At 44.7% G+C, this 15,355-nt stretch overlaps 1 protein-coding gene across 1 annotated transcript in view; it reads right to left on the bottom strand.

Moving 5' to 3' along the window:
- Window positions 1-1,348: 1,348 nt before the first annotated feature.
- The window catches only part of ptprbl (protein tyrosine phosphatase receptor type B, like), a 36,540-nt gene continuing 22,533 nt past the window's right edge, over window positions 1,349-15,355 (bottom strand). The window contains exons 11-32 of the mRNA XM_079809154.1: window positions 12,449-12,712; window positions 12,085-12,348; window positions 10,375-10,644; window positions 10,032-10,295; window positions 8,571-8,837; window positions 8,182-8,466; window positions 7,565-7,843; window positions 7,336-7,479; window positions 6,986-7,250; window positions 6,647-6,753; window positions 6,460-6,565; window positions 4,846-4,923; window positions 4,704-4,721; window positions 4,475-4,556; window positions 4,310-4,400; window positions 4,148-4,224; window positions 2,841-2,975; window positions 2,643-2,765; window positions 2,406-2,569; window positions 2,050-2,185; window positions 1,691-1,811; window positions 1,349-1,596 (exon numbers count right to left, since the gene is read on the bottom strand). Of these exons, the coding sequence (XP_079665280.1) occupies window positions 1,574-1,596; window positions 1,691-1,811; window positions 2,050-2,185; window positions 2,406-2,569; window positions 2,643-2,765; window positions 2,841-2,975; window positions 4,148-4,224; window positions 4,310-4,400; window positions 4,475-4,556; window positions 4,704-4,721; window positions 4,846-4,923; window positions 6,460-6,565; window positions 6,647-6,753; window positions 6,986-7,250; window positions 7,336-7,479; window positions 7,565-7,843; window positions 8,182-8,466; window positions 8,571-8,837; window positions 10,032-10,295; window positions 10,375-10,644; window positions 12,085-12,348; window positions 12,449-12,712 (3,563 nt within the window). The 3' untranslated portion in view covers window positions 1,349-1,573. The remainder of the gene's footprint in view (window positions 1,597-1,690; window positions 1,812-2,049; window positions 2,186-2,405; window positions 2,570-2,642; window positions 2,766-2,840; window positions 2,976-4,147; window positions 4,225-4,309; window positions 4,401-4,474; window positions 4,557-4,703; window positions 4,722-4,845; window positions 4,924-6,459; window positions 6,566-6,646; window positions 6,754-6,985; window positions 7,251-7,335; window positions 7,480-7,564; window positions 7,844-8,181; window positions 8,467-8,570; window positions 8,838-10,031; window positions 10,296-10,374; window positions 10,645-12,084; window positions 12,349-12,448; window positions 12,713-15,355) is intronic.

The raw sequence follows: 15,355 nt of genomic DNA, 5'->3' as shown, positions 1-15,355 counted from the left end.
GGGAACAGAGAAACTGGGAGCGGAGAAACTGGGAGCGGAGAAACTGGGAGCGGAGAAACTGGGAACAGAGAAACTGGGAACAGAGGGAAACTGGGAACAGAGAAACTGGGAACAGAGAAACTGGGAACAGAGGGAAACTGGGAACAGAGAAACTGGGAACAGAGGGAAACTGGGAACAGAGAAACTGGGAACAGAGAAACTGGGAACAGAGAAACTGGGAACAGAGGGAAACTGGGAACAGAGGGAAACTGGGAACAGAGAAACTGGGAGCGGAGAAACTGGGAGCGGAGAAACTGGGAACAGAGAAACTGGGAACAGAGGGAAACTGGGAACAGAGAAACTGGGAACAGAGAAACTGGGAACAGAGGGAAACTGGGAACAGAGAAACTGGGAACAGAGGGAAACTGGGAACAGAGAAACTGGGAACAGAGAAACTGGGAACAGAGGGAAACTGGGAACAGAGAAACTGGGAACAGAGAAACTGGGAACAGAGGGAAACTGGGAACAGAGAAACTGGGAACAGAGAAACTGGGAGCGGAGAAACTGGGAGCGGAGAAACTGGGAGCAGAGAAACTGGGAGCGGAGAAACTGGGAACAGAGAAACTGGGAGCGGAGAAACTGAGAGCAGAGAAACTGGGAGCGGAGAAACTGGGAGCAGAGAAACTGGGAGCGGAGAAACTGGGAACAGAGAAACTGGGAGCGGAGAAACTGGGAGCAGAGAAACTGGGAGCAGAGAAACTGGGAACAGAGAAACTGGGAGCAGAGAAACTGGGAGCGGAGAAACTGGGAGCAGAGCAACTGGGAGCAGAGAAACTGGGAGCAGAGAAACTGGGAACAGAGAAACTGGGAACAGAGAAACTGGGAGCAGAGAAACTGGGAGCAGAGAAACTGGGAACAGAGAAACTGGGAACAGAGAAACTGGGAGCAGAGAAACTGGGAGCGGAGAAACTGGGAGCGGAGAAACTGGGAGCAGAGAGAAGAAGTGCTGTACAGAGAAGAGAAAGCATCCACTCGTTTCATTTATATAGCTTATATAGTTTAATTTGAATATCAAGCTTTTATTGATACTTGTCCTGATAAAGTTCCTCTTGTCCTCCACCAGATTGACTGGGAAACCTCTCTGAAGAGACAGACGTGAGATAAACCTCAGCTCTTCTGGCCTCGCCCCACCTCACAGCACACACACGATTGATGGATATTGTTGACTCTTGTAATGCACTTTAGATAAAAGTGTTTGCTAAATGTATGAATGTAAAAGTATTGATCCTTCATACAGGAACAGAGATATGTCTATATCATATCTATCATATCGTGTTCATCTGCGTGCTCCAGGAAAACACTTCATACTGTTGTTTCAGAATATCTTTATTCATATAAAATAAGCTACAACTTTTAATTAGTGATGTACATTATATTATGCAAGAATTAGCATAAACTCTGAATTAATATTGAATAATATATGTACATGATATAATTCTGTTACATCTAGGTATAAACATAGCATATGACCTTCATATTAAATTCATTTCAGATAAATCTTTACATTTTTTAAGTGTTTTTATCCCCTGTCAGATCAGCGTTTGGAGTAGCCCACATCTGTGTGAAGAACACAAACACAGATTAGACTGAACAGACCTACTCATCACACACACACACACACACACACACACACACACACACACACACTCACCTCTGTGCTGATCTGGATGCACATTTTCATAGATGGGATACAAGAGGTTTTCCTGTTCACTGCGCAGTTTTCTGGCACGCAGCACGTCTCGCACACACTGATAGAGGTACGAGTACTGGCACTAGAGCGACACATGACACATATGTTTGATTTCATACACTTTACTGAGGCTCCTCAACAGACATTATAGCGACTACAAGTAACTACATGTCAGCTTATTCTACTAACCCGAAGCCTAACCTAACAGTCTACGAATACTCTAATGAGAGTTAGTTGACGTGCACTTGACTCTTTACACACAGTTAGTAGAACGTCTGAAGTGGACCCTGTGAATACAGAGTAACCCGTGAGTGTCTCACCTCCGTCTGCACCATGTGTGTGCGATGAAGCCTCAGATCGAACACAGCGCTGTAGACGTCCAGCGTGTCTCTGGTGTCCAGCTGCTGAAGGACTCTGTCCAGAGCGATGAAGGTCCCGGTGCGGCCCACTCCAGCACTGTCACACACAATCACAACACAACTCTTACAGCACATCGCTTTTAGACCCCATTGCCCACCTCCTGTTCAATCTGCTCAACTCACAAATAAACAACCCTAGACAGTGAGCATGAGTGAGGGCAAGGCTGAGGTGCACTAGATCAGAGCAGAACTCTCTCTCAGGCATTCGGACTCTTCCCTGTGGGACACCGTAGAGAAGGATGAAGGGGATGCTGTACCTGCAGTGCACTACAGTGGCTCCAGAGAAGGGCGTGCGGTTGATGTAGTCTCTCACGGTTCGCACAAACTGAATGAGCGACTGCGTGATCTCGGGCACTCCGTGATCCGGCCACACGGTGTAGTGGAACTGACGCACGACTCTAGAGTAGCTCAGGTGTTCCTCCTGCACACACACATCACACACAGATCACAACTGCGTTCCCTTTGGACTTCACCTGCGCGGCGATTATACTCACATTACACATCTTAAACTCTCGGATGGTCCACTCCGGAAGAACAGACTCCGACTGCATCTGGACTATCAGATCGCCGTAGTACAGCGGCTCCTGGTCGAACGGCCAGTAATGGTCACACTTCACCTAAATAAGAGAGAGAGAGTTGATGCCAAAAGACCCTCATGAGCAGAAGAATCATGTGTGACCGTTTGCACATACCCTTCCTTTCTCAACACACTGCGTCACCATCACTATGTTGTGCACATTCTGCTCCCAGACCATCTTCCAGAAGTCGTCTTTAGTGCCGGGTAACGGACCCTGAGTCGCGATATACTCCCGCCTAAAGTTATTGCCCTTCAAGAGAAATCACGTGATATGCTTGGTCAAGTGTCATTGGATGGCCTTGGACGATACTTAATACTTTCATGCAAACTGTATCTGCCACTGTTTACATTTAATGACGAAATTGACCTATCGGTAAGCCCCTCCCCTCGAACGCAGATGAGCCAATAGCAGTTGAGTATCAGTTGCGCTGGGACCGGAACTCGGACATCTATAGGTGTCAGCACCATAGAGAAACATTGGAAAATCCGAAGCTCTCATCGGTTTGATGGTGTTTCTGCTACAAAAATGCTGAAAGGTCGTGCCTGAGGTACTGTAACACTGACTCCAGGGATCCTGAGAGGATTTTCTGTTTGTCATACTCTCATTAATTTACGATTAAAGTCCCTGCTAACATACAAACCGAAATAACTAACTGTTCTCACGTCATGTAACCTGTAACGGTGTAGGTCAAAAACACGAAGGTCTACATTTCAGTGCCTCTCCATATTAAACTGGTTAAATGTAAATTAATTTAATTTGAGATATGTTTAAGGTCTACATTATCTGTCCTACTAAGGAGGACTCCTATTTTGATGGGTGTTATAGTTATAGCGCTATACAAATAAATTTGAATTTAATTGAATTGAATAGTCTACGGGTGGTGAAAGGGAGAGCTCGCACGCAGTTTGTCGGAGTTGTTTTCCAGATACAAAGTTTACCAGTTATTAACTGCACCCCCGAAAAGTCATAAGCTCTGTGTATATGTTTGTTTACTGTTAGTTGTTTGAGTGTTTCTGTGTAATTTGCTGTGTATGTTAATGGTAATGCAACGGACAGAGATAGTTTGTGAATGAGACGTTAGTGCGCACTTCTTATGCTTTGTTTGTTCAGCTCTTACGATGATTTTTTGGAGTGAAAAAGGACATAATAAACTTGATAAACCATCAGTAAAGTTTGGCCATCATTCGGACAGGGTATACGCTACATTCTGGGTCCAAAAACATCTTGGGATAAGGTTTTCACACTGACAGCTGTCATTGTAAGATATAGCAACTCCGTTTGTTTGTCCGAGTTAGCAACAGTAACTAAGGGGGGCGGGACTTACCGATAGGTCAATTGTCAATTACACTCAAATAGCGCATGCTTTTTTGTATTGAAGACGTTTGGCTTTTGTCATTAATGTACATGACCAGAAATCTTACAGGAATATAGCTGGCGTTAATATAATCTGAGCAGGAGTCGTCGTCAACATAGGACAGCTTCACCCGCGTGGAATCATCTGTGCCAAGAACACGTCAGAATAAACCACCAGAAGAAATACATTGGTATATTATTCTATATATTAGATACATGTGCAGACGTACAGGGCAGGATATTGTTGTAGCGATTTTTGCCTCTGTTTTCAGACAATAACGCTGAGTCTTGAGGTTGGTTACGACCAACATCCTTCAGGTCCTGAAAGCAGAACAAAGAGTTACTGAGTTCAATCCTTTTGAATATCAGATTCAGAAATAAGGAGGATATTTTACCTCATACTCCTCAGAAAGGAGGTAGTTGGAGTCTGCTCGAAGCTTAGTCAAATGTGACTCAAAGTTTAAGACGCTGATGGGGCTGAATTTGGAAAAGACAACACTATCTTACAATAGATCATGGAAAATATTCAGAGCTCATTCAAAGAACATAGGTGTACTGAAAATATATGTTCCTAAAAATATCCCCTAATGTGTGTGTGGTTACTGTAGATCAGTGTGATAGTACCTTGAGACACGCCGGTTCCTAAAACACAGAGGGAAATAAGAATTGATGCTCTTAAAATCAATGAACGTATAGTATAGTTTAGAGTGAAAATGAAAATGAGGAAAATGCTGGCATAAGCGTTAATAAACACAGTCGTTCGTACCCTCTGACAATGATGTGAGTTCCTGAAGATGGTCTTTCTCTTCTCAAACTCATTCTGACCACAGGCTCTTGTGCACTCCTGCAAACACACAAACCCGTTATCACTAATTAATGACTTCCTGAAACTTCGATATCCCGAATACATACGTCAATCGTGAGCCAGTGCAACGTGACAAAAGCAGACAGAACCCATTACAATCAGTGATGCTGTCTACACTAGTACTACACGACTGGAATGTCTATTTCTGATGTACTCCAAGCGCTCGCACTACTTCTGACACGAAGGACAAATGGATTTGCACTGGTCGCTTTGTCGCGTGCGGTGTGGACAGCTTCTAGCCGACACGTTGTAAGGCTGTGTTCACTTTTAGACATACACTCGCAAACTGAAGTGTGTTCAACTTCGTCATGTGGACTTGGGAAGTTTATTTGGACAGTCCTTCCACCCCTAGATTTTGACCGAGGGAGAGAGTCTACTCATATGTACTCTTCAGGCAGATCCATAGACCATAATACACTATAGAAATGATGTCACAACACTAAATCTCATAGCAGTGGACACTCGTGCAACGAAAGCAATGATCCGAGTGAATGAGATGGAGGGATGTTAGTGAGGGAAGGGCTTAGAAAAGTGGACTTCAGTACTTCACTTGAAACCGAAGAATGAACTGATGTGATATAATTTCAAACAAAGTCAGACCAAAACTAAAAGTCTGGCTGGTAAACACCATCGAACTCCCTTTGGTCTGTGGTGATGATATAATAGGTGGGTGTGGCTCTAAGGCTCCGCCCTCTTTGAGGTGTGAATCTTCTCTGGTTCATTTTCTCTCTTGAGTCCGTCGAGGTCAGGCACGAGTAAAAATATGAACACACCGGAGAGTCGCTTTATAGTAGAAATTGAAGTGTAGTTCTCTTTTAAAAGCAACACTGACACTGTTTTTCATGTTTAATATTGTAAATTTGTTTGGTTTAAAGTAATCTGTTGGTCAAAGTGCTTTATAAATAAACATGATGAGACTGTGCTGAATTGCAAACATCCACATCACTATCATCAGATACTTTCTGAGCTGCTGTTTTCTCACCGCTCTCATTTTGGTTGTGTGTTTATTTTGTTATTGAGAGGCAAGTGTGCAGCACATATTTACATATTCATCTAAACGTCGCTCTCAGCAGTGTGGATGGCGTCAGGATGTTCGCTGCAAAGGTAGTTCCATCTTGTTTTTACCCCTAAACGAATGAGTATATCGGGCCTTAACTCATCGCTGCTAACCCCTCACTGATAGACCACCACCACTAACCCATATTTACTAAAACCATCATCACAAACCCGCCAGCTCTAGCTCAAATACTTCATCATAAACAGTACATCATTCATTGGCCAAAACAAAACATAGTTTAAATTGAAAAAAAAATTACATTTCTCTAGATATTTATAAAATTGTAATTCTGAATTCTTTTGATCACAATAATAGTGTAGTGGAAAACCCACCATTGCTATCCTGTCACTACTACGCTATCATCATCAGCCTCAAGTCAGACCTGCATGTGATGCTGTTGAGGACAGCACTTATTGTATTGAGTTTTAGATTTAATCTACTAATAAAGCTGGACTCACATTTTGTGGACTTTCTGCCTGCAGATCAGCAGGACTATTAATCCCACCATGGTGGCGATGAGGAAGAGTCCAGCGCTGACCCCTTCGATGACCCCAGTCAACGGCTCTGAACACACACAGATATGAAGAGTTAACGAACATGCCTTATTGATCACCCTTCAGTATAGCTGAGCCGTGTGTGTATTACCTGTGTCTGTCATGAAGGGCTTGGACAGGTACGTATCAGTGTAGAGCGGAGAGAGAAACTCCTCATGATCCTCATCAAAGAGTTTGGTAAACGCTCGCACACTGAGTCTGAAAATCACGAGATAAACAGATCACCAACAATAACCGGACTGCAGACTCAAATATTACTGCGCTTGGCAAGCATTTAACCTTCACATGTGGGCGAAATGTGAGGGGAAGGTTAGGTTTAACCCTGACCATAACCTTTGAACATGATCCATCTCCTGATTCGTGGGTCAGGTTTTGGACTCATCGGTCCAGTAGGAACACCATACAGCAGAGGTTACTGACTGACCATCACCTGTATGCTGTCTTGGGTTTCAGTGGCCCATCGCAGAAGATCGGCTGATCCTGGGCCGCTTCAGTCAATGGTTTCAGATCACAGCGCCCTCCAAGACTCTCCATGCCCGATCCCAGAAGGATCTCGAACTCCTGCGTGGCGCTCTGGCTCTCGTCGCAGTGGCTGCGGATGTAACTGGTCTGATACGCTTTGACGGAGCTGTTGGATCTGTAGTCCAGGTACGAGGGAAGAGGATGATGTTGGTAAGGCTGCTGGTTTTCACTGTCTGGAGCCAACCAAAGAGAGGGATCATTGCATTACAAGAGGATCTGTGCATGATGCAAAAAAGATCAAGAAAAATGTTTTCCAACCATCAGATTCGGTTACGATGATGGTGAAGAATTTCACAGCGCCGTTGATATCACTGAACCAGCTGCAGTTGAACTGGAAGAATATGGTCGACTTGGTGATCTGAGCGCTATTCTCCTCAACTCGCGTCGAGGGCAGAGGTGGACCTGAGAACACACAAACACCAACAAGCCTATTCAGTAAACGTTACCATCAGAAAGTGAACATTTATATCAAACAGCCCTAACTCACGGTCTATCATCGTGATCACGCTTTCCACGACCGCCTCACTGGTCATGCTGTCAGAGATGACTTTGACGGACACCATGTACTGTTTATGAGGCTCCAGATCTTTGATCAGATAGACGGTGTTCTCTTTGACCGTGCGGCGCGAGTACACCATTCTCTGAGAGTCCTTCCTCGAGCACTCGATGGTGTACGAGTCAAAGTCGGCTTCTGGCGGATTCCAGGAACAGGAAATGGCTGTGGAGTTCTGAGGACGGCAGTGCAGACCCTGAACACGCTCGGGCTCTGAAGACAGGGACAAGAGTTCAGATCACTAGTCACAAGAACTATACCTACAGTTAAGGGGTTATTACTGTACTATTAAGCATTAGATACAGATTACTGTACATAACCTGTCAAACTGTCACTCATATGAGATCAACCAATAGCAAACCACAACCACCCAATCAATTCCCCAAGGACAGAATCAAGCCCCACCCTATATTTGTTCTTGTTTGAGGAGCCGTTTCACTCGGATATACGTCACAATAGGGAAGAAAAGACTAGCGGAACTTCCCTTTTATGTAGCCTGGTTGGCATATGCTGTTTCCAGCAGAGATGAGTGATAAACATGTGTCACTGACTTGTCCTGATGCTCCTGTAGATGGGAAGGCTGTAGGTTGGGTTGTTGGTTCCAGCACCACTGACCGAACGCAGGCTGATGTTGTACCGGCGGCCGGGGTACATCCCTTTAAGGATACGGTTGCCGGATGTGGGGCTGTGGTAGGGGTTGAACACAGACAGATGGTCCCTGGGGCTCCACTGAAGGTCAAAGTCGTCATAATCAGTGTTTGCTGGACCGCTCCAGGTCATCTCCAGTGAGATGTTAGTGATTTCTCCAAAGGAGAACGAGACCGGTGGCTTGGGGTCTACAATATATCAAAGCCATCAAAGGGAATCAGTACCTAGTAAAGTTCTGATTCTACAGTTATGATGAAGGAAACTACACCAATGACCCATTCTTCACTCTTACCCGTCCTGCCGTTAGTAGTGGCCATGTTAGTGAGATCTCCACTGTGTGTAAGGACAACCACCTGGTAGAGTCGTCCAGACACCAGGCTCTGAAACACATGACTTCTGCTCTCCGGGCCCAGACCCTGCTCTGCTTGTTGAGTCCCGTTGGGGTTGTAGATCAGGAGGGTGTAGCTGCTCACTTCACCCCCGGCCTGTTTCCAGCTCAACCACAGACTCTCAGAGCTTCGTCTGCTGTCAGCACGCAGGAACGACACAGCCGCAGGAACTACAAAACACGTTTAACCAAGCTACTGATTACAGTATTGACATTAATTAGAGGTTTTGACCTTCAAATGTGAACAAAAGAGTAATTGCAGGGCTCGACATTAACGCTTGTCCGCTTGTCCGGGACAAGTGGATTTTTTGAAGGGGCAAGTCAAAGATAATTTGACTTGCCCGACCGGACAAGTAGTCTGATTATAAGGTCAAAAACAAAAAAAATATCTAGGTTAATATATGAACTAGGTTAATATAAAGCGGTAAAAATGTGTCTAAATTTTTTTTTTTATATATTTATAACATATGATACAGTTAAGCAACACCACACAAGCAAGAGTGCTGTTTTCCTGAATATCATCACGATTGAAACTGACACTAATTTCATATGCCGATTCCATAAATAATTCATAAAAACATCAAGTCACTTACACTTCACTTTACACTTACACTTTGTTTTTGTTCTATTTCAGCAGCGAAAATAGTTCCAAACAAAGATCACAGCAGAACCATAACACATCTCACAGCAACAGTGTGTGTTACTGAATGATTCAGCGTTTTGAACGAATCAGTTGAATCAAAGATTCAATGATCTGTTCATAAACGACTGCCTAATTCTTGAATGAATCAGCCGTTTGAATGAATTGACTCAATGACTCGCTCATTAAGATGGTCACCTGCTGCCACATACTGGTGCTTTAGTTTCATGTTTAAACATTCTTTTCTTACTTGTATATTCAAAAAAATATTTACAACAATCTCGTAACATTTTTTAATACAGTTGTAATTTTTCAGTATAAATTATTTAATTTGACTGGTAACAGCCCTATAGTGTCTTAATCTAGTTTAATTTATTGATCAAATTTAAGAATATAAATTTAAAGCTGAACCATAGCCTATATTTAACAAGATTATGGAAAAAAATGCCCTTTATAAAAGGTAAAAATATCACAAATATGCAGATTTAAATATGTCAAAGCTGATTGAACACTGGTGAGAATATTGCTTCAGAATAAATTACACACAAAAAGTAATAAAATAAACATTTCCGGACAAGCAAATTTTGAATTACAGATTTACTTGTCCGAAGGACAAGCACGTTAACAGGCTTAATGTCGAGCCCTGAATTGTGATGAATATATGATTGAACTAGCCATTGAACTATATCATAACTAGATTTTAAAAAAACGTGTGCGTTGTTCACCTGTCCGGGCCCAGATGGATGTGTCGTTGGACTGATCTCCACTGCGGGTCAGAACAACCACCTTGTACAGCGTCCCAGGTCGAAGGTTCTGGAAAGAACAGTCCTGCATGATCGCCATTCCTGATTTCTGATCATGCAAGCTTTCATCGCCATTATACAGAAAAACATCAAATCCATCAAACTCCCCGTCCGGCGGAGCCCAGCGGAAGGACAGGCTTGTGGTCGTGTTGCTTAAGACGGACAGGTTATGAACAGATGCTGGACCTACAACAAACACATTTTCAGACACTGTCACAGGCCAGTTCATCTGCTGTATTAACTGAGATAAAGACAATCTTCTCACAGGTTCTGCCCTCAGCAATGACATCTTTGCTGCTGATTCCTCCACTGATGGTCTGCATCAGGATGCGGTATTTTTCCCCCGGAGTGAGCTGTGTGAAATAATGCTGACTGGTTTCTGCCGTTTGAGAGTTATTGGAGACCAGAGTTCCTCTCTCATCCAGAAGCTGCAGCCAATAGCTGTCATACACTCCTCGACCCGCCTGCCACGACACCAACAGACTGGACGTGCTGCGCTGGTTCTCCACCTGTAGAGCCGTCACCGAGGAGGGAACTGCAGGGTTTCAAGAGGAGTTAGAGGAAATGAGTAATAGAGCAACTGTTTAAGTAGACTTAAACTGAATATTTCAATATTTACACTCACCTAAAGGATTATTAGGAACACCATACTAATACTGTGTTTGACCCCCTTTCGCCTTCAGAACTGCCTTAATTCTATGTGGCATTGATTCAACAAGGTGCTGAAAGTATTCTTTAGAAATTGATTTTTTTCTTTAGATTTGTGGGATGCACATCCAGGGCAGAAGATGCTCTATTGGGTTGAGATCTGGTGACTGTGGGGCCATTTTAGTCCAGTGAACTCATTTTCATGTTCAAGAAACCAATTTGAAATGATTGGAGCTTTGTGACGGTGCATTATCCTGCTGGAAGTAGCCATCAGAGGATGGGGACATGGTGCTCATAAAGGGATGGACATGCTCAGAAACAATGCTCAGGTAGGCCGTAGCATTTAAACCATGCCCAATTGGCACTAAGGGGCCTAAAGTGTGCCAAGAAAACATCCCCCACACCATTACACCACCACCACCAGCCTGCACAGTGGTAACAAGGCATGATGGATCCATGTTCTCATTCTGTTTACGCCAAATTCTGACTCTACCATCTGAATGTCTCAACAGAAATCCAGACTCATCAGACCAGGCAACATTTTTCCACTCTTCAACTGTCCAATTTTGGTGAGCTAGTGCAAATTGTCGCCTCTTTTTCCTCTTTGTAGTGGAGATGAGTGGTACCCGGTGGGGTCTTCTGCTGTTGTAGCCCATCCGCCTCAAGGTTGTGTGTGTTGTGGCTTCACAAATGCTTTGCTGCAGACCTCGGTTGTAACGAGTGGTTATTTCAGTCAAAGTTGCTCTTCTATCAGCTTGAATCAGTCGGCCCATTCTCCTCTGACATCTAGCATCAACAAGGCATTTTCTCCCACAGGACTGCCGCATACTGGATGTTTTTCCCTTTTCACACCATTCTTTGTAAACCCTAGAAATGGTTGAGCGTGAAAATCCCAGTAACTGAGCAGATTGTGAAATACTCAGACCGGCCCGTCTGGCACCAACAACCATGCCACGCTCAAAATTGCTTAAATCCCCTTTCTTTCCCATTCCGACATTCAGTGTGGAGTTCAGGAGATTGTCTTGACCAGGACCACACCCCTAAATGCATTGAAGACACTTCCATGTGATTGGTTGATTAGATAATTGTATTAATGAGAAATTGAACAGGTGTTCCTAATAATCCTTTAGGTGAGTGTATATTGACAGTACAGTGTCTGAACATTTAATCAATAAGCCACTCCAGGCTGTACAACACACTGATTTTACCATGATGTTGTCAGACGTGTGTAAAGCCTTAACAATAAATTAAGGCTTGATTATTGCTTTCATACAGCAGCAATATAATAAAAGACACCCATGGAAAAACACCATACATGTTATTTCACCTGTTCGTCCTGTTTCTGTGCTGTTATTGGTCAGAGATCCACTAATTGATGTAACGGTTATCATGTACTGCTGTCCTGGCAACAGACCCTGGAAACTCATCTCATTCACATATTTAGGGACTGATCTCTCCTCAGCCGGACCGCCCATCTGAGAGAGGGACACCTTGTACCGGTCCACATCACCCTGTCCAGGCGTCCAGTTCACTCTCAGACTGCTGCTCTGACCGTCATTACTGATGTGAATGTTCTTCACTTTACTGGGAACTGAAATATAAAGACAGGACAACCTTTAAGATTTAGAAAAATGAAAAATCCCATTATACTACCACATTCACTGATGTCCATAGGCAACAGTGAGATGTACCTGTTCTGCCTTTGATAAACTGCACACTGAGGTTTGGTCCACTGAAGGTGGACACCACAATTTTGTAGAGTCTTCCAGGAGTGAGTGATGAGAGCAGGTATCTGTTAGTGCTGCTGGTCAGTGTGATGGGTGGGAACACCTTCATGTCATTAAAGAGCAGCTGAACTTCATAATGATCGACATCTCCGGGAGGGGAAAGCCACGTCACCAGCAGATCCTCAGTGCCGCTGTCAGCTAGCGAGAGGTTCCTCACTCCTGCTGGCACTGAGAGAGGACATAATAATAGTAAACTGAAGCACAGAACTGCGATTAACTAACATATAAAACAATATCACAACAGTAAACTAAACCACAGAAGTACAGTAAAATTAATATGATAAACTAAACTAACTAACCTGCAGAGCTACCTACTATGCTAAACTACACAATAGAACTACAGAACTAGGGGAAACTATACCATAGCTTACCATATACCCACACCACCACACCTGTTCCTAACTTTACCCTTAAACTTACCCACACCACCACACCTGTCCCTAACTCTACCCTTAAACTCACCCATACCACCACACCTGTTCCTAACTTTACCCTTAAACTTACCCACACCACCACACCTGTCCCTAACCCTACCCTTAAACTTACCCACACCACCACACCTGTCCCTAACCCTACCCTTAAACTTACCCACACCACCACACCTGTCCCTGACTCTACCCTTAAACTTACCCACACCACCACACCTGTCCCTAACTCTACCCTTAAACTTACACACACTACCACACCTGTCCCTAACTCTACCCTTAAACTTACCCACACCACCACACCTGTCCCTAACTCTACCCTTAAACTTACACACACTACCACACCTGTCCCTAACCCTACCCTTAAACTTACCCACATCACCACACCTGTCCCTAACTCTACCCTTAAACTTACACACACTATCACACCTGTTCCTAACTTTACCCTTAAACTTACCCACACCACCACACCTGTCCCTAACTCTACCCTTAAACTTACCCACACCACCACACCTGTTCCTAACGTTACCCTTAAACTTACCCACACCACCACACCTGTCCCTAACCCTACCCTTAAACTTACCCACACCACCACACCTGTCCCTAACCCTACCCTTAAACTTACCCACACCACCACACCTGTCCCTAACTCTACCCTTAAACTTACCCACACCACCACACCTGTCCCTAACCCTACCCTTAAACTTACCCACACCACCACACCTGTCCCTAACCCTACCCTTAAACTTACCCACATCACCACACCTGTCCCTAACCCTACCCTTAAACTTACCCACACCACCACACCTGTCCCTAACCCTACCCTTAAACTTACCCATCCCACCACACCTGTCCCTAACTCTACCCTTAAACTTACCCACACCACCACACCTGTCCCTAACTCTACCCTTAAACTTACCCACACCACCACACCTGTCCCTGACTCTACGCTTAAACTTACCCACACCACCACACCTGTCCCTAACTCTACCCTTAAACTTACCCACACCACCACACCTGTCCCTAACTCTACCCTTAAACTTACCCACACCACCACTCCTGTCCCTAACTCTACCCTAAAACTTACCCACACCACCACACCTGTCCCTAACTCTACCCTTAAACTTACCCATCCCACCACACCTGTCCCTAACCCTACCCTTAAACTTACCCACACCACCACACCTGTCCCTAACTCTACCCTTAAACTTACCCACACCACCACACCTGTCCCTAACTCTACCCTTAAACTTACCCACACCACCACACCTGTCCCTAACTCTACCCTTAAACTTACCCACACCACCACACCTGTCCCTAACTTTACCCTTAAACTTACCCACACCACCACACCTGTCCCTAACTCTACCCTTAAACTGACCCACACCACCACACCTGTCCCTAACTCTACCCTTAAACTTACCCACACCACCACACCTGTCCCTAACTTTACCCTTAAACTTACCCACACCACCACACCTGTCCCTAACCCTACCCTTAAACTTACCCACACCACCACACCTGTCCCTAACCCTACCCTTAAACTTACCCATCCCACCACACCTGTCCCCAACTCTACCCTTAAACTTACCCACACCACCACACCTGTCCCTAACTCTACCCTTAAACTTACCCATCCCACCACACCTGTCCCTAACCCTACCCTTAAACTTACCCATCCCACCACACCTGTCCCTAACTCTACCCTTAAACTTACCCACACCACCACAGCTGACCCTTAAATTTACCCTTAAACTTACACACACCACCACACCTGTCCCTAACCCTACCCTTAAATTTACCCTTAAACTTACCCACACCTGTCCCTACCTCTCCCCTTGAACTGACCCACACCACCACACCTGTCCCTAAGTTTACCCTTAAACTTACCCACACCACCACACCTGTCCCTAACTCTACCCTTAAACTTACTCACACCACCACACCTGTCCCTAACTTAACCTTAAAATTAACCACACCACCACACCTGTCCCTAACTTTACCCTTAAACTTACCCACACCACCACACCTGTCCCTAACTCTACCCTTAAACTTACCCACACCACCACACCTGTCCCTAACGTAACCTTAAACTTACCCACACCACCACACCTGTCCCTAACTTTACCCTTAAACTTACCCACACCACCACACCTGTCCCTAACTCTACCCTTAAACTTACCCATACCTCCACACCTGTCCCTAACTCTACCCTTAAACTTACCCACACCACCACAGCTGACCCTTAAATTTACCCTTAAACTTATCCACGCCTGTCCCTAACTCTCCCCTTAAACTTACCCACACCACCACACCTGTCCCTAACTCTCCCCTTAAACTTACTCATCCCACCACACCTGTCCCTAACTTTACCCTTGAACTTACC

Source organism: Gobio gobio (assembly GCF_949357685.1).
Source record: "Gobio gobio genome assembly, chromosome: 25".
Taxonomy (NCBI): Eukaryota; Metazoa; Chordata; class Actinopteri; order Cypriniformes; family Gobionidae; genus Gobio; species Gobio gobio.
Note: the sequence above shows the minus strand (reverse complement) of the source record. Positions and strands in the feature narration are given on the sequence as shown.